Source organism: Nyctereutes procyonoides, unplaced genomic scaffold, assembly GCF_905146905.1.
Source record: "Nyctereutes procyonoides isolate TBG_1078 unplaced genomic scaffold, NYPRO_anot_genome, whole genome shotgun sequence".
NCBI lineage: Eukaryota > Metazoa > Chordata > Mammalia > Carnivora > Canidae > Nyctereutes > Nyctereutes procyonoides.
The window spans coordinates 6,847,773-6,873,189 of record NW_026575032.1 but is presented as its reverse complement, the minus strand read 5'-3'; the positions used below and the strand labels follow the sequence as shown (position 1 = coordinate 6,873,189).

The 25,417-nt window shown below is 35.6% G+C and overlaps 1 protein-coding gene, 1 long non-coding RNA gene and 1 pseudogene across 4 annotated transcripts in view; 1 reads left to right on the top strand and 2 right to left on the bottom strand.

Moving 5' to 3' along the window:
• Positions 1 to 2,614, top strand: part of LOC129504403 (uncharacterized) — a 50,467-nt gene extending 47,853 nt beyond the window's left edge. For both annotated transcript variants that reach the window (XR_008663350.1, XR_008663351.1), the window contains one exon: positions 1,245 to 2,614. This is a non-coding gene — a long non-coding RNA (uncharacterized LOC129504403). The remainder of the gene's footprint in view (positions 1 to 1,244) is intronic.
• The window catches only part of ABHD18 (abhydrolase domain containing 18), a 45,155-nt gene that overhangs the window by 14,200 nt on the left and 5,538 nt on the right, over positions 1 to 25,417 (bottom strand). Inside the window, exons 2-7 of one of the 2 annotated variants that reach the window (XM_055317084.1) lie at positions 19,787 to 19,895; positions 19,013 to 19,097; positions 13,911 to 14,011; positions 7,427 to 7,505; positions 7,237 to 7,321; positions 5,477 to 5,504 (exon numbers count right to left, since the gene is read on the bottom strand). In XM_055317084.1, the coding sequence (XP_055173059.1) occupies positions 5,477 to 5,504; positions 7,237 to 7,321; positions 7,427 to 7,505; positions 13,911 to 14,011; positions 19,013 to 19,097; positions 19,787 to 19,878 (470 nt within the window). In that variant the 5' untranslated portion in view covers positions 19,879 to 19,895. Of the gene's footprint in view, positions 1 to 5,476; positions 5,505 to 6,808; positions 7,202 to 7,236; positions 7,322 to 7,426; positions 7,506 to 13,910; positions 14,012 to 19,012; positions 19,098 to 19,786; positions 19,896 to 25,417 lie in introns of those variants that run through there. The other variant, XM_055317083.1, reaches the window with a different exon arrangement.
• On the bottom strand, positions 12,135 to 12,638 carry LOC129504402 (cofilin-1-like; annotated as a pseudogene).

Sequence of the window (25,417 nt, the reverse complement as noted above, 5' to 3'; positions counted from 1 at the left end):
TATTCAACAGCATTTGCTAACTTGATGTCTCAGTCACATTTTAGTAATTTTAAAACTTTTTTGTTATTGTATTTGTTATGGTGATCTGTGATGTTATAGTTGTAGTTGTTTTGGGGCACCATGGAACTGCAAACTTAATGGACAAATGTGATGTGTGTTCTGATTGCTCCCTTGACTGGCTGTTCACCTCCATCTCTCTCCCACCGTCCTATTCTCCAAAGACATAACCACCTTGAATGTAGGCTAGTTAATATCCCTACAATGGCTTCTGTGAGCAAGTGAAAAGGGGAGTCACATGTCTCTCACTTTAAATCAAAAGCTAGAGGGCCACCTGAGTGGTTTAGTCAGTAGAGCATGTGACTCTTGATCTTAAGATTTTAAGTTCGAGCCCTATGTTGAGTATTGAGATTACTTAAAATCTTAAAAATAAATAAACAAAAAAACAAATAAATAGAAATCAATTTTAGTATATGTGCTGCCGAAGCGAGCACTAAATAGAAATCAAAAGCTAGAAATGATCAAACTCAGTAAGCAAGGGATATCAAAACCTAAGATAGCCCTCATGCTGCAGTTAGCCAAGCTGTGAATGTAAAGGAAAAGTTCTTGAAGAAAATTAAAAGTACCACTCCAATGAACATACAAAATAGAAAACAAAATAGTCTCCTTGCCAATGTGGAGATAGTTTTACTGGTCTGGATAGAAAATCAAAACAGCCAGAATATTCCCTTAAGCCAAAGCCTATTCCAGAGGAAGGCCCTACCTCTCTTCAATTCTTTGAAGGCTGAGGAGGTGAAGATGCTGAAGAACAATTTGAAGCTAAAAGAGGTTGGTTCAAGAGGTTTAAGAAAGAAAGCCATTGGGGCACCTGTGTGGCTCAGTGGTTAAGCGATTAATTTGATTTCAGCTCAGGTCATGATATCTGGGTCATGAGATTGAGCCCCACTTCAGGCTCCAGGCTCAGTGGGGAGTCTGCTTGAGATTCTCTCTCTCTCCTTCTGCTCCTCTCCCAACTCTCACACACACACTCTCTCTCTAAAATAAAATAAATCTTAAAAAGAAGGAAGGAAGCCATCTCTATAACATAAAGTGCAAGGTGAAGAAGTGCATGCTGATGTGGAAGCTATAACAAGTTATCCAGAAGATCTAGCTGATATAAATAATGAGGGCGACTACACTAAACAGATTTTCTTTTTTTCTTTTTCCTTTTTCTTTTCTTTTCTTTTTTTTTTCTTTTTGCCATCTAGGACTTTCAGAGCTGGAGAGGAGATATCCATGCCTGGCTTCAAAACTTCAAAGAAGGGGCTGACTGTCTTGTTAGAGGCTAATGCAGCTGGTGTCATTAAGTAGAAGCCAGGACTCATTTACCATTTCAAAAATCCTAGGGCTCCTAGTTATTATGCTAAATCTACTATTTCTTGTTATATGAATGGAACAACAAAGCTTAGATGACAGTGTATCTCTTGACAACACGGTTTACGAAATATTTCAAGACCACTGTTGAGACTAACAGCTCAGAAAAAAATTCCTACTACATTGACAATGCATCTAGTTACCCAAGAGCTCTATTGGGGAGTACAACAAGATTAATGTTTTCAGGCCTGCTAATGCAACATTCATTCTATAGCGCATGGATCAAGGAATAATTTTGACTCTCAAGTCTTATTATTTAAGAACTACATTTCATAAGGCTATAGCTACTATAGATAATGATTTCTCTGATGGATTTGGGCAAAGCTAATTAAAAACCTTGTGGAAAGGGATCACCATTCTAGACGCCAGTAAGGTCACTTGTGATTCATGAAAAGAGGTCAACATATCAATATTCACAGGAGTTTGGAAGAATCGGATTCCAACCCTCATGGATGACTTTGTGGAGTAACTGTAGATGTGGTAGAAATAGCAAAGGAACTAGAATTAGAAGTAAAGCCTGATGATGAGACTGAATTGCTACAATCTCATGATAAACCTTTAATGGACGAGGAATTGCTTCTAATGGTTGAACAAAAAAATGCTTTCTTGAGATGGAATCTAAACTTGGTAAAGATGCTATGAAAAATTGCTGAGTGACAACAAAGGATTTAAAATATTACATAAACTTAGTTGATAAATCAGTGGCAGGGTTTGAAAGGATGGACTCCAATTTTGAAAGTTCTGTTGAAGGTAAAATGCTATGAAACAGCATCCCATGCTTTAAAGAAATTGTGAAAGGAAGAGTAAATTGATGTGGCAAACTTTGTTATTGTTTTAAGAAATTATCACAGCCACCACCACTCCTGATCACTCAGTAGCCATCAACATTGAGGTAAGACCCTCCACCAGCAGAGATTATGACACTGAAAGCTCTGATAATGGTTAGCATTTTTAAGCAATAAAGCTTTTTATTTCATTTTATTTTATTGAAGTATAGTTGACACACGATGTTCCATTAATTTCAGGTGTACAACATAGTGAGTTGACAAGTCTTTATGTTATGCTATGCTCACCACAACTGTACCTATCATCTGTCGCCTTATACAATATTATAATACCATTGACTATATTCTCTATGCTGTACCTTTTATTCCTGTGACTTCTTCATTCCATAACTGGAAGCAATAAAAAATACATTTTTAAAGATCTATTTATTTATTTTAGTGAGAGAGAGGTGGGGGGCAGAAGGAGATGAGGAGAAGCAGATTCCCAGCTGAACAGGGAACCCAACACGGGGCTTGATCCCATGACGCTGAGATTATGACCCAAGCTGAAATCAAGAGTTGGATGCTCAAATGACTGAGCCACCTAGGCGCCTCAGCAATAAAATATTTTAAAATTAAGGTATGTATTTTTGTTTAGAAATAATGCTATTGTACATTTAGACTATAGTATAAACATAATTTTTATATGCACTGGAAACCAAAAAAAAAATTAAGTTGCTTTATTGCAATATTCCCTTTATTGCAGTGGTCTGGAACTGAACCCACAATATCTCCAAGGTATGCCTGTATAGTGATAAAAGACAATACTATCTTATTACTAAAGCGTCCAAGTTAGAATCTATTTTCAAAATTTAGTTCACATAAAGACATTACATAGTTGGCTACTGGATGAAACCTTGTCAAGATGTACAAAAATTCATTTTATCAATGGTTGTTTATTATGTGTATATGTAGAGTGGTTCTGCACAAAGAACCAGGTGCCTGCCATAGGAATGCCAAGTTGTGAAAAACAGAATTCTGGCCCCGAAAGAGCTTATATCTATCCACTGTCCTACCACATCCTCCTCTCAGAGCTCTAAGTCCATAAGGCAGAATTTCTCTTTATGGAAACTCTGTCAAAACAGATCATACATGTGCTTCCTCATAAAAGAGCTCATTATCCTTATATTTGTTTCCTATCCTCATTCCAATTATCTATTTATAATCGCATAATTTCCCTGATTGTTTTGGCCTGGTATGGAACTTTGAATTCTCAGGTATACCTCAGTTTGCTCTTATATATAAGTTACTGAGGTGGGGTTCTGGGACAGTGGTTATTTCTAACAGTGGACCCAGTCTCAAAATCTTTAAGAACTTTTGATGAAAACAGGCATAAGAGGTCTTTTAAAAAGTCAGATAAAAATAATTGTTTATTATTTAAATTACAAGCCATTTCCTATGATGAATTATTTGAAAAACTCAAATATATTGGTGTATTATATCTCTTGGATATATGATATATAATAGTATATTTTATAAACATGATTCTTACATCAATTCTGTGTGGAAGAAACTATATAGTATTTCTACTTTATAAATGAGGTAACAAATACTCAGACCAATATCAATTATTAAATGGCAAGTTATGATTGTAACCTATGTCTGTGTGACTTAGTCAAAGTCAATCTTTCTGTTAAAACCATGTTGCCTCTAATTATAACCCAATAAACTCTTTTGGGTTTTTAAGCACCAATAGACAGGGTAAAAATGACACACCTAATTCTGAATTCAGAGCTCAGTTCCTGAATAAGAATTCTTTAACTATTTAGCTTGGACATTAATTTTCAGATTTCACAAAGTTTATTCATATATGTATATTTATATATAGATATAAATGTATATATATGAAAAAATACATTTATACATTAAAAAAAAAAGTAGCCTCCAAGCCTAGATGGAGCCTAATGTGGGGCTTGAATTCACAACCTTGAGAGCAAGACCAGCTGAGATCAAGAGTCAGATCCTTAACCGACTGAGCCACCCATATGCCCCTCACTAAGTTTATTCTAAACTATCCTCCAAAGTTATAGCTTTGCTTCCAACCCATCTCACTTTCATCTGTACCTCTTCCATGTCATGACCACAGAGAACATGTGACTTCTAAATCTACCTTTCCAGAACTTTACAACTACCTACTTAACTTCTCCACCTGTAAGTCTAATAACATCACTAATTTAACACATACAAGTCAGAACTTTTGATTTACCAACAATATCCAATTTATCAAGTCTTATTTCAACTTCTAAATTATATCTCAAATCCATTAGAACTTCTTTCCACCTTTACTGCCACTACCTTAAAGTCGCTTTCTTCCCCTGCATTATTGCAGTAGCTTTCTATTTAATTTTCTGCTGCTGCTCGTCTTAGTAAGCCAAAATGAGCCTTTAAAAACACAAATCAAGTCCTCCAAAGTTTTCCAACTGTACTTACAGTAAAACTCGAATCACATGGCTCTTCATAAATCTGGCCCTTGCCTACATTTCTGACCTTATATTAACTCTCCTATTTCATGCTTATAACAGGCTTTTCATTTATTCACCCTCCCTTCCTCAAGGTCTTCACCTTGGTGGCTCCTTCTCATATCATGTCCTTATAGCTAATACTGCTTCAACCCTGCACCCACCCTCTATTATTCTTCACTTGACTGCCCTGCTTTATTTTCTTCATGGCATTGATAAATATCCAAAATCATCTTATTTATTTTTATCTCTCATCCTAGAATGTAAGCTCTATGACAAGGTAAGGACCTTGTCTTTTTGTTGCTATCTTTCCAATGTCTTAGATCAAACATTTATTGAATGAATCAAAACCAAAAACAATATAGATTATGGAAATACAAAAAAATTGCCTTCAAAGTTCATTATTTTAAAAGACCAAAAAGAGATTATCTTCAGATTACCTATACCATAAATTGTAAGAATAAATTGGTGTTTTATTTCATGAAGTAAATGTACTTTAAGAAGGAAAATGTATGAAACATTTCTTCGATTACCATTTTACAAATAAAATATATCTTCCAGAGGCCTACTAAAAATTTATTTCTCTTATCAAACATTTTAAGTGAAAAAGTTTAAAATAAAAATTTAAGTCAACATTCCTACTATAGTTTTACAACAGAAATATTTCCCCAAATAACATCTGCATGTTAAACTTAAAAATGATTAACCGAAGACTAACAAAAATTTTAATACTGCTGAAAATTTGGTATAAAGACTACAAAAGTGAAGGTAACATATACTTACATTTGGTCCTTGGGTTTCCTGCAGCCATTTAAGAATGTGGGTCAAAGAGAAAGTTTTAAAATAATTAAATACAGTCTGTGTCTCAAACACATTAACTTAAGCAAATTAGTTATATTTGTACACAATTTGATACTGAAATAACTATTTTCTTAGTTATCTCAAATAGGCTGTTTTGTTGGAGTTCTCAGGTTTTTCAACTTATTTTTTTTTCTTTTTAAAAACATCTTTACTGATAACACATACCATACAATTCACCCATTTTAAGGGTACAGTTTAATATGTTTAGTATATCCACAGAGTTGTGCAATCTTCAACTTAATTTTTAAAATGAAGGTTTTTTTCATGTTTATATGTTGATTACAGAAAATCTAGAAAATACAGAAAAGCATATTAGAAGAAAAACTACTTCATCTACAGACAACCATATTCATATTTTGGTGTTATTTCCAGTATTTTTTCCTTATGCACAGTTTTTTTTAAATGGATTTTCTATTTTTAGGTTTTTTGCTTATGTATGTCATACCATAGAGTTTTGTTTTCAAGTTTTGCATTATATTTTTCATACATTATTGTAAACTTTTTAATAATAACCATTAAAATTTACTGAATGTCTGTTATTTACCAGGCATTCTACAGTATTAACTACTTAATACTTAGAGTGACCTCAGAGATTATTCCCATTTACCAATGAAAAATTGAGGTACTAAAAGGTTAAGTAACAACAGGTCTGAGGTTATACAAATGGTAAGTGGTAGAGCAAAAAACGTAACTGCATAACATTCTAATATTATGAGCCACAATTTACTCAACCATTTTTTTATTGTTAGACATTTAAGCTATTCCTAATATCTTACTATTATAAATAAAGCTATATGAGTATCTTTTCTCTTTTCTATTACTTTCTCTTTTCTTAGTATTTTTTTTTTTTAAGGGGAGAGGGGCAGAGGGAGAAAGTGAGACAGAATCTTAAGTAGGCTCTATGCCCAGTGCAGAGTCCAATGCAGGGCTCAATCTTATAACCCTGAGAGCATGACCTGAGCTGAAATCGAGTTGGATGCTTAATGGACTGAACCACCTATGCACCCCCCCCCCTTTCCTTTGTATTTTGTCCTTAGAATAAATTTCCAAGAATCAAAATCACTGTCAAGAGACATAACATTTTTTAAGGCTCCTGATACATATGGTAAAAATGCTTTCCCAAAGTATTAAACTGGTTTTCATAGCCAATAGTAATAAGAGTGCCTATTTGTTTTTACAATAGCCTCATAACTATAGTGTTTTATTTTTAAAATCTTTGGTAATGTTGCTTTAGCTTTGCATTTCTCTTATTACCAGCAACGTTGAATATTTCTTTATATCTGTGCATCACTTTCGTTTCTTCTTCTGGGAATAGTCTGACGTCATCTTGAAAGTTAAGTTAAGTACTGTTCTAAACCTCAACTGATGACTTAAATGTAAATGCATTTAAAACATGAGGGTTTCCTTAACAACAAACATTTGACTTATTAATATTAAAATCCAGCATAAGTTTTACAAGAAAAAGAAGTACAATTTATCTTTATTATACAGTAGAAGCATAATCCCTACATTGGTTTTTTAAAGGCATGAAATAATTTTTCACTGTGTCCTTGCTTCTTAAATATTTTCTCAACTGACAACTAAATTTAACTGGTTTAGAAAAGCTGGTTACTATCATTCCTTTTGATAACTAAATCTGTGAATAAATAAATAAAGGATTTCTAGGTATTACAAAAGGATATAATAAGGGTTTTCTAATAACAAAGAGGCCATTCGGGCTTCTTTAATCATAGGACGAGCCATTAGCGTTCGTCGTCTCCAGTAATGCTAAGGAAAGAAAAGATGACATACTTAAAGAATATAATAACCACATCTGTGTTACACACAATATGTTAACAAATTATGGATTAAGGTATCATAATAGAGTCTTACATGATCTCCCGTTCCAGCAAGATGAATGCATACAGGCTTATATTTGCTGTTCCATTCTTTAGGAACTATAAGTTGGAACCTATTTAAAACAAAACACATCAATGAAATTCTCTTTAACAGGTTTTTTTAACTAACTTTCAATTTGTAGAAGTTACATAATTAAATTATTTGGGAGAAAAGATCATTCAGATTTTTGACATTCAAATTATGATTGCACAAAGGCAACTAAGATATTATAAACTTGCTTTGTATTAGGATATTAAGATATTCAGTACAATATAAACGCAGAATTTATTGTAATCATTTTTACCTAGTTCAATACAAGTTTATCTTTTTATTTTTATTGAAGTTTGATTTGCCAACATATAGTATAACACCCAGAGCTCATCCCATCAAGTTCTGTTCTCAGTGCCTGTCACACAATTACCCCACCACCCTAGCCCACCTCCTCTTCTGCTACTCTTTGTTTGTTTCCCAGAGTTAGGAGTCTCTCATGTTTTGTCACACTCAATACCACAAATATGCTTTATAAATGGCACAAGGATATATTCTTATTTGGAAAGAAACCAATATATATAAGTAAGTTTTAGAAAACAGTTCTTTAGATAGCTCTGATTTTTCTCCTTGTAGGAATAATGCTTGCTGTTGTTGTATCAATAAAGTAGTTTGTCATCAATTTTGTTTTTAGGGCAGCCCGGGTGGCTCAGCAATTTAGTGCCGCCTTCGGCCCAGGGCATGATCCTCAAGACCCAGTATCGAGTCTCACGTCAGGCTCCCTGCATGGAGCCTGCTTCTCCCTCTGCCTGTGTCTCTGCCTCTCTCTCTCTGTGTCTCTCATGAATAAATAAATAAAAATCTTTTTAAAAAATTTGCTTTTCAATTTGGAGTGTAAGAGCAATCCATGGTAGAAAAAAAAGTTTTCCGGGATCCCTGGGTGGCGCAGCGGTTTGGCGCCTGCCTTTGGCCCAGGGCGCAATCCTGGAGACGCGGGATCAAGTCCCACGTCGGGCTCCCGGTGCATGGAGCCTGCTTCTCCCTCTGCCTGTGTCTCTCCCTCTCTCTCTCTCTCTCTGTGACTATCATAAATAAAATAAAATAAAATAAAAAATTTAAAAAAAAAGAAAAAAGTTTTCCCTACTTGTCATCTTCTTATTGTAGTATTTTGCCTTTCATTTGATGTTTTTTCCATATAGCCATTCTAACAGGTATGAGGTGATATTTAATTGTGGTTTTGCTTTTGGTATTTGGCATTTTGGGGTCTCTTTTTATGCTACATCATTTTCTTGATGATTAGTGATGTTCAGCACCTTTTCAGGTACTTGTTGACCATATGAATATCTTCTTTGGAAAAATGTCAAATTAGTTACTCTGTACATTTTTTAATCATTTGTTTTTCTGCTTTAAGTTGTATAAGTTTAGATATTTTGATACTAAACCCTTATCAGATATATGATTTGCAAATATTTTTTCCCATTTCATAGGTTGCCCTTTCCTTTTGTTGATAGTCTCCTTTGCTGTGCAGAAGCTTTTTTAGTTTGATGTAGGCCTAGTTGTTTATTTTTGCTTTTGTTGCCTTGCTTCGGGTGTCAGATCCAGAAAAAATTAAACTTCAAGACTTGATGTCAAGCCGGTGACTGCCTATGTTTTCTTCTAGGAGCTTTATAGTTTCAGCATTATGTTTAAGTCTTTACTCCATTTTGAATTAATTTTTGTTTAGTGCAAGATATTGGTCCAGTTTCATTTTTTGCCTACAGCTGTCCAGTCTTTCTAATACCATTTACTGAAGAGACTCTCCCCATTGTATATTCTTGGTTCTTTTGTCACAAATTAAGTGACCGTATATGGTGGATTTATATCTGGGCTCTCTATTCTCTTTCATTGATCAATGTGTCTCTTTTTATGCCGATTCCATACTCTTGATTACTATAGCTATATAGTATAAACATTTGAAATCAGGGAATATGATGCCTCCAGATTTGTTGTTCTTATTCAAGATTGCTTTGACTAGTCAGGTTTTTTTGTGGTTCCATACAAAATTTAAGATTATTTGTTGTATTTTTTTGAAAAATGCCATTGGAATTTTGATAGAGATTGCAATACATCTGTAGATTGCAAACATATGGATGTTTAAACAATATTAATTTTTCTAATCCATAAGCATGCAGTATGTTTCCATTTATTTGTATCATCTTCAATTTCTTTCATCAATGTCTTATAGTTTGCAGCATACTAATCTTTCACCTCTTTGGTTTAAATTTATCACTAGGCATTTTATTCTTCTTGATGCAATTGGAAATAGGATTGTTTTCTTAATTTTTCTTTCTGATGACTTGGTATTAGTGCATAGAGATGCAATTGATTTTCGTATATTCAGTTTGTATCCTGCAACTTTACTGAACTAATTATTAGTTCTAACAGTTTTTCGGTGGAGCCTTCAGGCTTCTCTATATATAATGTCATGTCATCTGTAAACAGAGACAGTTTTATCTCTTCCTTTCTGATTTAGATGTCTTTTTCTTGCCTAATTGCTCTGGCTAGGACTTCCACTATTCTGTTGAATTAAAGTGGTGACAGTGTGCATACTTGTCTCGTTCCTGATCTTAAAGGAAAAAAAATTTAGTTTCTCCAATGGAACATGATGTTAGCTATGAGCTTGTCATATATAGCCTTTATTATATTGACGTATGTTCCTTCTATACAGTTTGTTGAGAGTTTTTTATCGTAAATGGATGTTTTATTTGTCAAATGCTTTTCCTATTTCTATTGAGATCAACGTATGATTTTTATCCTTCATTTTGGTATAACACAGTGATCGATTTACAGATATTGAACCATCTTTGTATCCCTTGGATAAATTCCACTTAATCATGGGACATGATCCTTTTTGTGTATCGCTGAATTCGGATTGTTAGTATTTTGTTGGGGATTTTTACATCTATGTTCATTAGGAATATTGGCTTGTAATTTTCTTATGGCTTCCTTGTCTGGTTTTGGTATCAAGGTAACGTTGACCTTGTAAAATGAATTTAGAAGGCCCCTCCTCTTCAATTTTTTTGAAGAGTTTGAGGAGAGTCGTTATTAATTCTTCTTTAAATTTTTGGCAGAATTCATAAATGTAGCCATCTGGTCCTAGACTTGTTTTTTGTAGGAAATTTCTGATTACTGATTAAATCTCCTTTTGGTAATTGGTCTGTTCAGATTTTGTATTTCTTCATAATTAAGTCTTGGTAGGTTGTACTTTCTAGAAATTTATCCAATTCTTCTAAGTTGTCCAATTGGTTGTTGCATAATTGTTCACAGTAGTCTCTATGACTCTTTTATTTATGATATCAACTGTAATGGCTCCTTTTTCATTTCTAATTTTGAGACTTCTTTCTTTACTTCTTGGTTAGTGTAGATAAAAGTTTGTCCATTTTCTTTATCTTTTCAAAATCACAGCTCTTAGTTTCATTGTTCTATTATCTTTATAGTACTATTTCTTTCCTCTTTGATCTACACTAATTCCTTCCATTAACTTTGGGCTTAGTTTGTTCTTCTTTTAAGTTCCTATTATAAACTAAGTTGTTTATTTTTATAAAAGATCTTTCTTTTTTCTTAATGTCAGTGTTTACCACTATGAACCTCCCTCTCAGAACTGCTTTTGCTGTCCTGTGTAAGTTTGGGTATGTTGTATTTTCATTATCATTTGTCCCAAAGTATTTTTTGATTTCTCTTTTGATTCCTTCTTTGACCCATTGGTGTTTCAATAGCATATTGTTTACACATATTTTTGAGTTTTCCAGTTTTCTTCTTGTTCTAGTTTCATACCAGTGTGGTTGGAAAAGATGCTTGATATGATTTCAATTTCTTAAATTTATTAATATTTGTTTTGTGACTGATAATATGATCTACCCTGGTGAATACTCCCTGTGAATTTTAGAAGAATGTATATTCTGATGCTGTTGGATATGTTTTGTGAATGTTAAGTCCATCTGGTCTTTTTTTTTTTTTTAGTGAGTCTTTTTATTGTTGTGTGTGTTTTGGTTTTTTTTTTAATGATTTTATTTATTCATGAGACACAGAGAGAGAGCAGCAGAGACAAGGCAGAGGGAGAAGCAGGCTCCATGCAAGAAGCCGATGCAGGACTTGATCCCGGGTCTCCAGGATCAGGCCCTGGGCCGAAGGTGGCGCTAAACCGCTGAGCCACCCAGGCTGCCCTGTTGGTTTTTTTTTAATTGAAGATCCCTTACTGGTCCTGTTTCCATGAGTGCCAAGACCAGGAGAAAAGGGGAGGGGAACCAGGCGGCGCAAGGAAGGGTCATCTCCACAACATTCCATTTATACACAGAACTAAACAGACAAGCACAAAGTCACTATTGCAGTTAGAAGTTTGCAGCATGGGAAAAGGGAGGAACCGGTGGGGACTGGGGTGTCGTTAAAAAAAATACAGGCTCCTCCCCAAACTGAGGTGCCTAGGGGAACTTAGTCTGCTTCAACCCAAGAGGAATCAGAAGATCAAACGGGGTTTGGGAAAGCCAGAACCATCAGGGATAGAGGGAGGAGGAAGGTCCAGGGGGTGAGGGGGCTGTTTGGCAACTGGGGTGAAGAGATTGCCCTCCCCCTGCTGGGATCCCCCGAGTCCCTCTGGTCTGGCAGGAAAGGGGCAGCTGCAACCCCCATGGGCAGGTCTAGGGCTGCCAGATGCTCCAGGCAGGGGGCTGGAGGGGGCTCACAAAGGCTTGCCCTCTAGAGAGATGATGGTACTGCCCCCCAGTTTCTCTGCCAGGGTGCAGCGGTCCTTGACCTCCTCATCGCAGTTTGCTTGTAATTCATGCTTGATCCTGGTCAGCTTTTTTTATTGATGGCATCCTTGAAGCTGGCATAAATCATTTTGTTCTTAAGGGGTGCAGATTCAGATGCCCAGAAGATAAACACCAGGTCCTCCTTCTTGTTCTTCTTGGTCTATAGGTTGCATCATAGAGGGCATAGCAGCAGTCCTTGACTGGTAGCATCTTGACAAAGGTGGCGTAGGGGTTGTCTACATTCTGGCCCACATTACCTACCAGGATCTCCTTGCCCTCCTCAAGGATGATGTCCTTCTTGTCCTCACTCAGGCAGAAAAGTACTGCCTTCTTGTGCTTCTTCACCTCCTCTGGTGTTGAAGACTTCTGTACCTTCATGTCATTGAACACTTTGATGACACCGTCAGAAACGGCCATGCCCAGAGGCTATGTTTCCAGAAGCAAAAGGGAGATAGCAAAAAGGGCCAGAAATGATGAGAGCCACTGCAGCTGCTGCTAGGATCCGACTGAACCAGGTCCATCTGGTCTAATGGATAGCTTGAATCCTATATTTTCTTACTGATTTTCGGTTTGGATTATCTATCTATTGTTGCATGTCAGGTATCAAAGCTCCCTAGTATGAATTGCTGCCTTCAAGTTTGTTAATTTTTATATATATATATTTCACTCCTATATTGAGTGCATAAATATTTACAAATGTTATTATATTCCCATTAGATTGATCCCTTTACCATTATATCATGACCTTCTTTGTCCCTTATCCAATCTTTGTCTTAGAGTCTATTTTGTATGATATATAGCTACTTCTACTTTCTTTTGATATTCATTTGCATGGAATATCTTTTTCCATCCCGTTCAGTCTATGTATGTCCTTATATCTGAAGTCTCTTTTTTGTTTAACAGGTTTTTTTTTTAGTTTATTTACTATGTAAGTTATCTCTGCACCCAACATAGGGCTCAAACGCATGACCCTGAGATCAAGAGTCACACGCTCTTCCAACTAAGTCAGCCAGACGCTCCTGCAAGCGCTAAGTGTCTTATAGGCAGCATATAGTTGGGTCCTGTGTTTTTAAGATTTTCTTTATTTATTTGAGAGAGAGAGAGAGAGAGAGAGAGAGAGCGCGCGCGCACAAGTAGGGGGAGGGGCAGAGGGAGAAGGAGAAGCAGACTCCCTGCTAAGCAGGGAGCAGGACATGGAGCTGGATCCCAGGATGCTGGGATCACGACCTGAGCTGAATGGGCAGACGCTTAACCAACTGAGCCACTCAGGCACCCCAGGTACTGTTTTTTAATCCATTCAGCTGGTCTGTCTTTTGATTAAAGAGTTTAGTTGATTTACATTTAAAGTGATTATTGATAGATACAAATTTATTATTGCCATTTTGTTTATTGTTTTCTGGCTATTTTATTATTCTTTTTGTCTTTTGTTTATCCAATAGGTTTTAGCTTTGTGGTTCTATCAGGCTTATATAAATCATTTTGTATTTATAACAGCCTATTTTAAGTTGATAACAACTTAAGTTTGAATATATACTAAAGCTCTCTATATTTTTATTCTGCCCCACCCCACATTTAATGGGAATAATGCCAAATAATGACTGTAATTAATACTAAGCAATTAAAAATAACATGGAAATGATTTTCTTATAATTGTAAATTAAAAAAAAACTTACTACTTTAAGTTTCTGGATAAAAATTCTTACCTTGCAATAACAGATTCAATTGGCATTATATCAGGCACATAGTGGGCCATGGGGGAAACAAAGTGTCCATCTAGGATCTTACAATCTGATTGCTCTTCAATCTAAAAAAAAAAGCAAAAGCAAAACCAAAATGTAGACATGTAAACTAGGATATCTTGGTCTGTCATACATGTTTTCCTATAAAAAAGTTCTATTCAATTAAAAACTTTGACTACATATTCTTTCTCCCCCAGTTTTTTTTTTTTAAGATTTATTCATTTTAGAGAGAAAGCAAGCAAGCTCAGTGGGCAGGGGCAGAGGGAGAGGGAGAGAGTCTTAAGCCGACTTCGCACTGAGCATAGAGTCCAATGTGGGGCTTTGATCTCATGACCCTGGGATCATGACCTGAGCCTAAACCGAGTCTGACACTTACCTGCCCGAACTATCCATGCATCACCCCCCAACTCAGCTTTCTAAAGACATAGATCGGGTGGCTCTGGGGTTTAGCACCGCCTTCAGCCCAGGGCATGATCCTGGAGATGTGGGATCAAGTCCCCACGTCAGGCTCCCTGCATGGATCCTGCTTCTCCCTCTGCCTGTGTCTCTGCCTCCCTCCCTCTGTGTGTGTGTGTGTGTGTGTGTGTCTCATGCATAAATAAACAAAATCTTTTAAAAAAATAAAAATATATGGTTCAGGACACCTGGGTGGCTCAGCAGTTGAGCATCTACCTTTGGCTCAGGGCGGGATCCCAGTCCTGGGATTGAGTCCCGCATTGGGCTCCCTGCAAGGAGTCTGCTTCTCACTCTGTCTTTATCTCTGCCTCTCTCTCTGTGTCTTTCATGAATAAATAAATAAAATCTTAAAAAAAAAAAAAGACATGGCTCTTACACATTTCCTTTCCTTTTACATCCTTTACTATAGCATAGTTGGAAAAGTAAACTATAAATAAACCTCATTTGTACAACAGCACGAAATAAGTCAAAATAAATCAAAATAAAATACTAGTTGGAAGAATTTAAAAATATAAAAATAAACATGAGAACAATTTACAAATAAACTGTAAAAATAATTTACTGCAATCAAATAAGGGTTGACTTGATGTCAAATATGTTAGAATGGCTCATTTTAAGCAATCCATTGATGCAATGAGTCATGTAAACACATTAAATAAGAATATATATTTACATACATAGCAAAGGCATTTGTTAATATTTAACACCTAAACTTCCCCTCCTCAAATAGTTATACTTTAAAAGATTTATTTATTTATTTCAGAGATTCAGAGAGTGTGTGTGCACACGTGCACATGAGGAGGGGCAGAGGGAAAGAATCTCAAAGACTCCCTGCTGAGCACAGAGCCTTACCTAGGGCTCTACCTCACAACCCATGAGATCACAACCCAAGCAGAAACCAGGAGTCAGACATTTAACTGACTGAGCCACCCAGGTGCCCCTCAAATAGTTATTTTTTTAAGTAAAAATTTTTATCAGGACAATAGTCAAAATTAAATTAGCAGTAAATACTACATATTTTCATTAAAATTGGAAACAAAAAACTTTATGAGCTTATTTTAAAACATAGCTTATTTTAAAACACAGATTCTAGCCAGCAGTGTCAATATTTTTTATTAAATAATCCATTTTTTTGCAAATGACTTAAAATGCTTTTTTCTTTAAAAAAAAAAGATTTTATTTTTTCATGAGAGACAGAAAGAGAAAGAGAGAGACAGACAGGCAGAGGGAGAAGCAGGCTCCATTCAGGGAGCCTGATGCAGGACTCGATCCTGAGGCTCCAGGATCATGCCCTGGGCCAAAGGCAGGCACTAAACCCCTGAGCCACCCTGGGAATCCCTTAAAATGCTACTTTATCATGAAGTGAGTTTTAATAAATTTTGGCAAATCATTTTCAATCCTTTACTGGTTCGTATTAGCCTATCTTCTTTTTCCCCATTTTTAAACAAGTTTCTTTTAGTTTCCAAGTTTTAATTTAAATTTTAGCCAGTTAACATACAGTGCAATATTAGTTTCAAATGTAGAATTTAGTGATTCATCACTTACCATACAACACCCAGTGCTCATCACAAGTGCCCTCCTTAATATCCATCACCTGTTTCACCCATTCCACTACCTGCCTCTCCTCTAGTACCATCAATTTGTTCTCTACAGTTAAGAGTCTGTTTCTTTGCCTCCCTCTCTTTTTTTTCCCCTTTGTTCCTTTGTTTTGTTTCTTAAATTCTACATGAGTAAAATCATATGGTATCTGTTTTTCTCTGACTTATTTCACTTAGCATAATACTTTTTATTTAGCTCCATCTATGTTGTTGCAAATGCTAAGATTACATTCTTTTTGATTGCTGAATAACATTCCATTGTATATATACACCAGTTAGTCAAAAAGGAGAAACCCAAATGCCCCTCAGCTGATAAATGGATAAACAAGATGTCACATATCTATACAATGGAATATTATTTAACAATAAAAAAGTGGGATCCCTGGGTGGCGCAGCGGTTTGGCGCCTGCCTTTGGCCCAGGGCACGATCCTGGAGACCTGGGATCGAATCCCACATCAGGCTCCCGGTGCATGGAGCGTGCTTCTCCCTCTGCCTGTGTCTCTGCCTCTCTCTCTCTCTCTCTCTGTGACTATCATAAATTAAAAAAAAAAAAAAAGTGAAGTACTGTTAGATAACATGGATGAAAACTGAAAATTTGCTAAGTGAAATAAACCAGATCCAAAGGTCTTTTACTATATAATTCCATATGCAATGTCTAGAATAGGTGAATTCATAGAGATAGCAGATTAATGGCTGCCAGAAGGTAGGAAGCTGTGTGGAAGGGGGAAGTAACAGCTAATGTTATATGGGTATATGGTTTCTTTTTGGTGAGATAAAAATATTCTGGAATTAGGTAATGATAGTGGTGAGGACTGCACATCTTGGGAATGTAGTAATAAAAAACAACACTGAATTGCACACTTTAAAAGGGTGAATTTCATGGCAGGTGATTTATATCGGTTTTTAAAAACCAAGAGAGACAGTGATTGGGAGAATAGAGAGAGGAAGGAACTCTCTAAGAATGCATTCCAAAATCTTAAAGTAACTCTTCCTTCCTTGGGAGAGAAATGGAATTAGGTGGTGGAACGTGGCAGAAAGTTCGAGAGTTTTGATTTTTTACTAGGTATACTTTTAATTTGTTTAAGTCTATGATTTTTTTAAAAAAGATTTTATTTATTCATGAGAGACATAGAGAGAGAGACAGAGGCAGAGACATAGGCAGAGGGAGAAGCAGTCCCACAAGGAGCCCGATGTGGGACTCAATCCCAGATCTCAGGATTAGAACCTGAGCCGAAGGCAGACACTCAACCGCTGAGCCATCCAGGCGTCCCAAGTCTATGATTTTTAATAGAAAAAAAAAAAAAAAACCAGAAAATAGAAATATTTAGCAAAATTGAGGGAGAAATGTTCTAAATCCAGAAGCTACAAAAAGAAGAGCTATATGGTATAGACAAGGGATTTCTAATTTATAAAATTTTGTTTTTAGCAGTGGAACTATTTTGAAAAATGAAATCTTCTAAAGATATGCAATACATAAAAGAGATGAAACTAGAGTTACGTAGGTTAAAGGGCAATAAGGGATGTGAAGCCCAGGCATTTTTATCCCCTCCCCAACAATACCTCAATTATTCAATTATATAGACCTAGAACTGCTTTACAGAAAAACATATGGTTGCTAAAAAAACAAAACTATTTCAAATATATTTTCTCATCTTCTCTAATGATAAGCCGTTTTCTTTTTCTAAGATTTTTATTTATTTATTCATGAGAGACAGAGAGAGAGAGGCACAGGCAGAGGGAGAAGTAGGCTCCATGCAGGGAGCTTGACACAGCCGACATGGAACTCGATCCCTGGACTCCAGGATCATGCCCTGGGCCTAAAGCAGGCGCTAAACCACTGAGCCACCCAGGAGTCCCTAGCATTTTCTTTCTATCCTTCTCTCAACAATTAACTACATAACGTTTCCCTGATGTTATTTATTTTTTTTTAAATTCTTATTTATTCATGATAGTCACACACAGAGAGAGAGAGAGGCAGAGACACAGGCAGAGGGAGAGGGAGAAGCAGGCTCCATGCACCAGGAGCCCGATGTGGGACTCGATCCCGGGTCCCCAGGATCGCGCCCTGGGCCAAAGGCAGGCACCAAACTGCTGCGCCACCCAGGGATCCCTCCCTGATGTTATTTAAAAGCTGTTTTGGTAACAACTTCTCATGCGCGGATTCTCCAACTAGAATACTTCCCTGCATTACTTAGAATTCTTATGAAATGTTGAATAATTTATTTTAACCCTCCTGATCCTAAAGATACAAAACGAGGCTCAAAAACATTGAGACTTATCGCTTCTCAGCCTTTTGGTTAAGATCAAGTGAAACAGATCAAGACTTAAATATTTTCGTGTATATATATATATATATATATATATATATATATATATATATATATATTTTTTAAGGTTTATTTATTAATGAGAGACAGAAAGAGAGAGAGAGAGAGAGAGAAAGAGAGAGGCAGAGACACAGGCAGATGGAGAAGGAGGCTCCATGCAGGAAACCTGACGTGGGACTTGATTCCGGGACTCCAGGATCATGCCCTGGGCTGAAGGCAGGCGCTAAACTGCTGAGCCACCCAGGCTGCCCAATATATTTTCCTATATTTAGGCAAGTACCAAATATATGCTCTCAAATATACATGAATGAAAATTATAATAAGCAACCTTTTAGGATAATATGGTATTTATTTTAATAATATTAAATTAAAAATCTATGTTGTACTCATGTTTTGTTTACTGTTATTATACTCCAACATTCAGCCTACTCTTTTTTTTCTTTAAGATTTTATTTATTTATTCATGAGAAACACAAGAGACAGAGGCAGAGACACAGGCAGAGGGAGAAGCAGGCTCCCCGCAGGGAGCCCGATGCAGAACTCGAACCTGGATCATGGGATCAGGACCTAAGCCGAAGGCAGACACTCAACGGCTGAGCCATCCAGGCGTCCCCATTCAGCCTACTCTTAATACATATTTATATTAAACCAGAATCTGTAACTTCATTTCTCTCATTTGAATACCTTATCAATGTGTACTGGATAATCACTTGAAACCAGATTCTGACATCTTTCTCGATTTCCAATCATCTTTCTGAATTCGAAGAGTCTATTATGATAAGCAGGAAAAAAAAAGAAAAAATTCATTATGCCCACTGTACTGAAAATGATGTATAATGCTGAAAAATTTGCAAGTCCAGTTCATAAGCTATGTCAAAATTTAATTTGAATCATTAGAGGAAAAAGATGAATCTACTGGTTTTTATTCAAGTTGGACATTTTGCCTCATAAAATATGTGAGAAATATCATTATTTAAAAAAATAATTAACAAAAAAAATCATTAATTTTAAAAAATAGTTAACAAAAAGCAATTAACATATACAAGACTCATAATTAAAGGGATAAATCCTGAAGATTCACTTTCTTAAGTCCAGATATTTCCTTCCATGAGCTATGGTGTATCTCAGCTTTAACGTCATAACAAATTCAAGTTACCTGAGGAAGCTAAGTCCCTGGAACGCTAAGCAACTTAAAAATAATTAAAGTTAAAAATCTAGTTTGTATTTAGGAGCTCTTTATTTTTAATTTTAAAATAGTTCAACAGTTCGATTTATGATTATATGGTTTAAAACAGGAAATAATTAAAAAGACAAAAGGAAATAATTACATTTTATATACTTTTAATGCTTAATTTGTCATTTTATATTTATAGTAAAGAATTTTATCACTAAAATTTTTTTAAATGTTTACGAAAACAAATTTAGAATAAGCATTTGGAAAAAAAAAAAACAACTTACCTTTTGAGATCTTCTGGCCTACCCCATCCTCTGATAAAAAGTTTTGTGAGGAGAAGTCTTCGATATAGAATATCTAACTTGCTCACACCCATTAGTAGCAAACAAACATCTATGAAACAAGATTTAAAATGACTTTAAAATATTTTATTTTAGGCAGGTGGTCAATTTCCTAACCATCTCTTTAAATATCAGGTGAAAATTAAAGATTGATCTACTTTTTTTAACTTTCAAATATACAAATATGTATTTTTAACTATAGTTACCATGCTATACATTACATCCTCAGAACTATTCACCTTATAGATCTTAAAAGTAGTCATCACAAGAAAAAAATGTGTAGCTATGTTAGGTGATGGATGTTAAACTTACCACATTAATCATTTCACAATATATACAAATATCAAATAATTTGCTATCAACTTTAATATAATGTTATATATTAATTAAATGTCAATAAAACTGGGAAATAAGTTAGACTAAGATTAAACTATATATCTTGAATTTAGTCTCTTGGATATAAGACACACGAAAAAAGAACTGGGATGAAAGTAGAAACATAAACTCTGTATTCCTTTAGGGCAGGATTCCATTCTCAGCACAGTAATAGTAAACGCTCTCTCTATATATATTAAGATTTTATTTGAGAGCAAGAGCAAGTAAGAGAGAGAGAGAGAAATGGAGCACAAGTGGGGGGGGTGAAGGAAGGGAGAGAGAGAGAGGGAGAAGCAGGCTCCCCACTACAATTGGATAACAATTGTAGTGACTCTTACCTACTGCCAAGCACCATTTTGTACAACTACAAACACACATACACACATTTTTTTTTTTTACATACACACATTCTTGTTTAAATCTCTCAGCAACTTTATGAGAAAATAAGTGATTTACCTAAGGTCACACAGCTAGTGGTAGGCGGAGCTAAAACTGAATCCCAGGCACACAGTGAGATCTAACTATTCTACACTGCCTGTCTACTACACTATAGTGCATGAAAAGTAATAATCAGTGCTACTACATTGTACTATTTTTCAATTTTACCAAATATTTCTTAAATATATATTTTTTTAATTTTATTTTTTAAAAATACCTGCCTCTGTCTTTTGAAAATGAATGGTATAGTTTTGACTTGTGGACAAAACCTGATTTATTCTACTTAGAAACATGGAAAATGGAAATGTGCATTTTCACCAGTGAACATTAGTACTTCTTTATCATTTTGAATATTTTTATGGAACTATCCCTATGCTTTATACTTCTCTTTGATTTGTAACAAAATTAACTTAATGCTCCTCTTTGTTTACATAAGTATATAATCAAACCCAACTGGGCTGGCACTTGTTTTTGTGACTGGACCAGCATAAAACAAATCATTCATATTGCCTCTCACAATTCTCAGGACCAAGAACAAATATTTACTAGATAATATACTTGTTAAGCAATATAATCTAAAGACAGAATAAAGTATTTTTTAATACCACCCAACTCTTTTTTTCACAATTTCCATGTGTTATTCAATTCTTTTTTTTTTTTTAAGATTTTATTTGTTCATGAGAGAGAGAGAGAGAAGCAGAGACATACGCAAGGGATAATCAGGCTCCCTACAGGGAGCCCAATGTGAAACTCGATCCCAGGACCTCAGGGATCACACTCTCAGCCAAAGGCAGATGCTCAACCATTGAGCCACCCAGGTGTCCCTCAATTTTTATTCTTGATAAAAATTTGGTTCTGGCATAATAATGCATATCCAGCTTTATTATACTACTTCTATCTACCACCATAAATAAACTAGGATTCTGATTACTAGGGATCCCTGGGTGGCACAGCGGTTTGGCGCCTGCCTTTGGCCCAGGGCGCGATCCTGGAGACCTGGGATCGAATCCCACATCAGGCTCCCGGTGCATGAAGCCTGCTTCTCCCTCTGCCTGTGTCTCTGCCTCTCTCTCTCTCTCTCTGTGACTATCATAAATAAAAAAAAAAAAAAAATTAAAAAAAAAAAAAAGGATTCTGATTACTAGACTCCAATGAATTATCATCAATTAGTTCCCCAAAGCTAAACCATTCTAGGACAGTGTAACACAAATACGTTTCTGAACTTTTAAGAATATGACTTTTTTTCATTTAGGCAACAAGTATTTATTTATTAAATACTTATAATATCCCAAGAATTATATTAGGCCCCAATATAAGAAGATCAAGGCACATTCTTCCTCTCACAGATCTTATTTTTAATGAAGTAAAACAATTTTTTAAAAATTAAGCAAAAAATAGACAGATGATGACAACACTATAATAATATAACAAGACAGTGTGATAAAGACCAGAAGGCTCTTTTGATAGTCAAAAAAAGTTCCACTTAACCAAAGACATAATATTTAAGCCAAGACCTACATAACAATATGATGTCGACAGACAAGACTTTAAACTGCAAATATCATTAAAATCATATCCTTCCTGAAGTCTACTCATGGACAATGTTTCAATGAAGTCTGTAAAAACTATCTAGTCGGTAGGTAAAGGCAAAGCACAGGAACAAATAATTTATGTAAGAGGAAAGGCAAGAGAAAATGATCACACAGTCTCTTCTTTATTTGCTAATTCAAAGATGCTCATTGTAACATTTTTATTTTTTTCATTGTAACATTTTTAAATTCAAAGTAGACATAGTGAAAAAGGGAAGAATGGTCTTGTTTCTATTACCTCCAATTCTACTTTTCAGAGCTATTTAGTGCTAACATTTTGGAATATTTTCTCTTTGACATTATTTACTACCTACACAAACTTTAAAAACACTAGTTACATTACATATTTTTAATAGATTTTATTTATTTATTTATTTATTTATTTATTTATTTAAGAGAGAGAGAGAGAGAGGGGGGGGGGGGCAGGCAGACACAGGCAGTGAGAGAAGCAGGCTCCATGCAGGGAGCCCAATGTGGGACTTGATCCCGGGTCTCCAGGATCACACCCTGGGCCAAAAGCGGTGCTAAACCACTGAGCCACCTGGGCTACCCATATTATATATTTTTGACAGGATTCAAACAACATAAAAATATACATAAGAGGGGTGACTGGGTGGCTCAGTTTGTTGAGTGTCTAACTAACTCTTGGTTTCAGCTTAGGTCATGATCTTGAAGTCGTGGAATCCAGCCCTGCAACTAGCTCTATGCTCAGGGCAGTCTGCTTAAGATTCTTTCTTTCTCTCTCTCTCTCCCTCCCTCCTCCCCCCCCCCCCCTTAGAGCATTCTCTCTCTCTCTCTCTCTCTCTCAAAAAAAGTCTTTAAAATACACACACACACACACACACACACACACACACAAAGCTGAGAAGTCTCTCTTCTTTACTTCTAAGTTTCCTCTCCTTCCAAAAGGTAACCATTGTATTTAATGCTGTATACCTGTGACTCCTATCCATTTATACACGTACACATATTTTAGGAGTTTTTGGTGTGTTTGTTTTTAAACACAAAAGAGACTAACAACATTATTTGTCTTTTTCCAATGTTGTTCCTCACCCTGCTGATTTATAGGACTGCCTCATTTTTTTATATTAGTAGGTGAGTTTAGCCCATTTATATTTATTATTGTGATACTTTTTGGATTTAGTTGTTATTAAAAAATTATTCACATTTAATTGTTTTGCAGTTGAGTGTATATAAATTAGAAAGAGTTGTGTTTAAGGTTCAATATGTCATAATGGCTTAAGAGCATGAACTCTTTTCTGGGTTGAACCCTCTACCATGTGACTTTGAACAAATCAGTTATCCTTTTTGTGAATCATCTGTAAAATGGGGAATAATGATAGTACTTACCCTTTAGGAATGGTTTGAGAAGTAAATGGGTTACTATTTATGAAGCATTTTAATAGTACTTCGCAAATTTAAGTGCTATATCTATGACTAATGGCAACGATATTACTGGTTATCCTTATTGTGGGGCCTCCCAATCAGATAGCGGGGCCACCAAATATGGGGTGATATATTCAGATGGATGCCAGTAGCGCAGATAGTGAAAGAATTCATCCAAGCAGAACAACAGAGATAGAAGTTTACTAAATACACGCAAGGAAGTGGCCAGGGGACAGCAAAGACTGTATCAGAAGTCAGTGGTGGGATGCCACAGTTTGAAGGCAGAGTGAGGGAGTATGGGGACTTATGGAATCTTTCCTTTTTTGGTAGTCTTAGGAAAATTACCTTAGGTAATCAAGTGTGGGGTGGGGTGGGGTAGGGTGGGGTGGGGGAGGGAGAAGGAGAGAGAGAATCTCAAGGAGATTCCCCACTAAGTGTGAAGCCCCATTCAGGGCCTGATCCCATGAGCCTAAGATCATGGCCTGAACAGAAATCAAGAGTGGGACGCTTAACTGACTGAGCCACCCAGATGCCCCAACTAATACCTACTTTTTAAATCTAGAAATCTATAAACTTAGATCTAGTTCTAAAACCTATATCCCATTTTTAAAACCCTTTCAAGCAGCTCTTACAAGTGTTGTTTTGGTGCTTAAATGTGTACAATGAGTTTCCCATGTATATCCCATTTATGATTATCATAACTTATGAAATATCCTTTTTGTAATGTAACCAATAGTGTGTTCAATCCATGTATTAATTTAGTAACACTTGTTTTATTTTAGCCTTTCCACCCAGAGTTTTATTTGCTCCATCAATATTTTATTCTATCCTTTATGTATTTTTATGAAACATGACTAACAAATTATTATTTGTGATAAGTATTATGAATAGGATTCCTTTTTCCGTATACTTTCTCTTGAGATGAATATTACTATTTCATAAGAAAACAGTTTATTCTAGATTTTTCCCTTCAATCCCACAATTTTTGTATTAGAATTGCATTCCAGGAACGCCTGGGTGGCTCAGGAGTTGAGCGTCATTTTTTTCCTTAAAAAGCAGGTTTATAAAAATCCTTAGGATAGTAGATTAAGAAATGTAACCCTGGAATTTGATAACACGCATGGAACTTTTTTCACTTTATACTTGTGATCTTGGGTTTCTGATATGGCCTTACTTGTAAGAGAAATTGAAGAGATAGCACGGTATGGTGGAGAGATGCATATTCCATCACAGAGGAATAAAGCTTCCCTAAGTATTTGATACATTCATTCCTGGAATGCAATTTTTTTTAAAGATTTTATTTATTTATTCATGAGAGACACAGAGAGAGAGGGGCAGAGACACAGGCAGAGGGAGAAGCAGGCTCCATGCAGGGAGCCTGATGTAGGATTGGATCCTGGAACTCTGGGATCATGTCCTGAGCCAAAGGCAGATGCTCAACCGCTGAGCCACCCAGGTGTCTCAAGATATTTTAAATAATACACCTAGTTGTAGGGAATAATGATCTGAAAATGAAAAAAAAAAAAAACTAAGGAATATATTTTAAAAATAATTTGTACTAAATGTATCTTATTACAAAATGATATTTTGTAGAATTCTGCATGGGAAAATACTAATTAATGATATAAACATAAACCTTGTGTCTGTTGTAACAGGTTTAAAAATAGTATCTCAAAAGAACAATGTTATAAATAGAATAGAGGAGAGATGCCTAAGTGGCTTAGCGATTAAACATCTGCCTTTATTGAGGAAATTCAAAATCTAATAATAATAACTAATCTTTTGT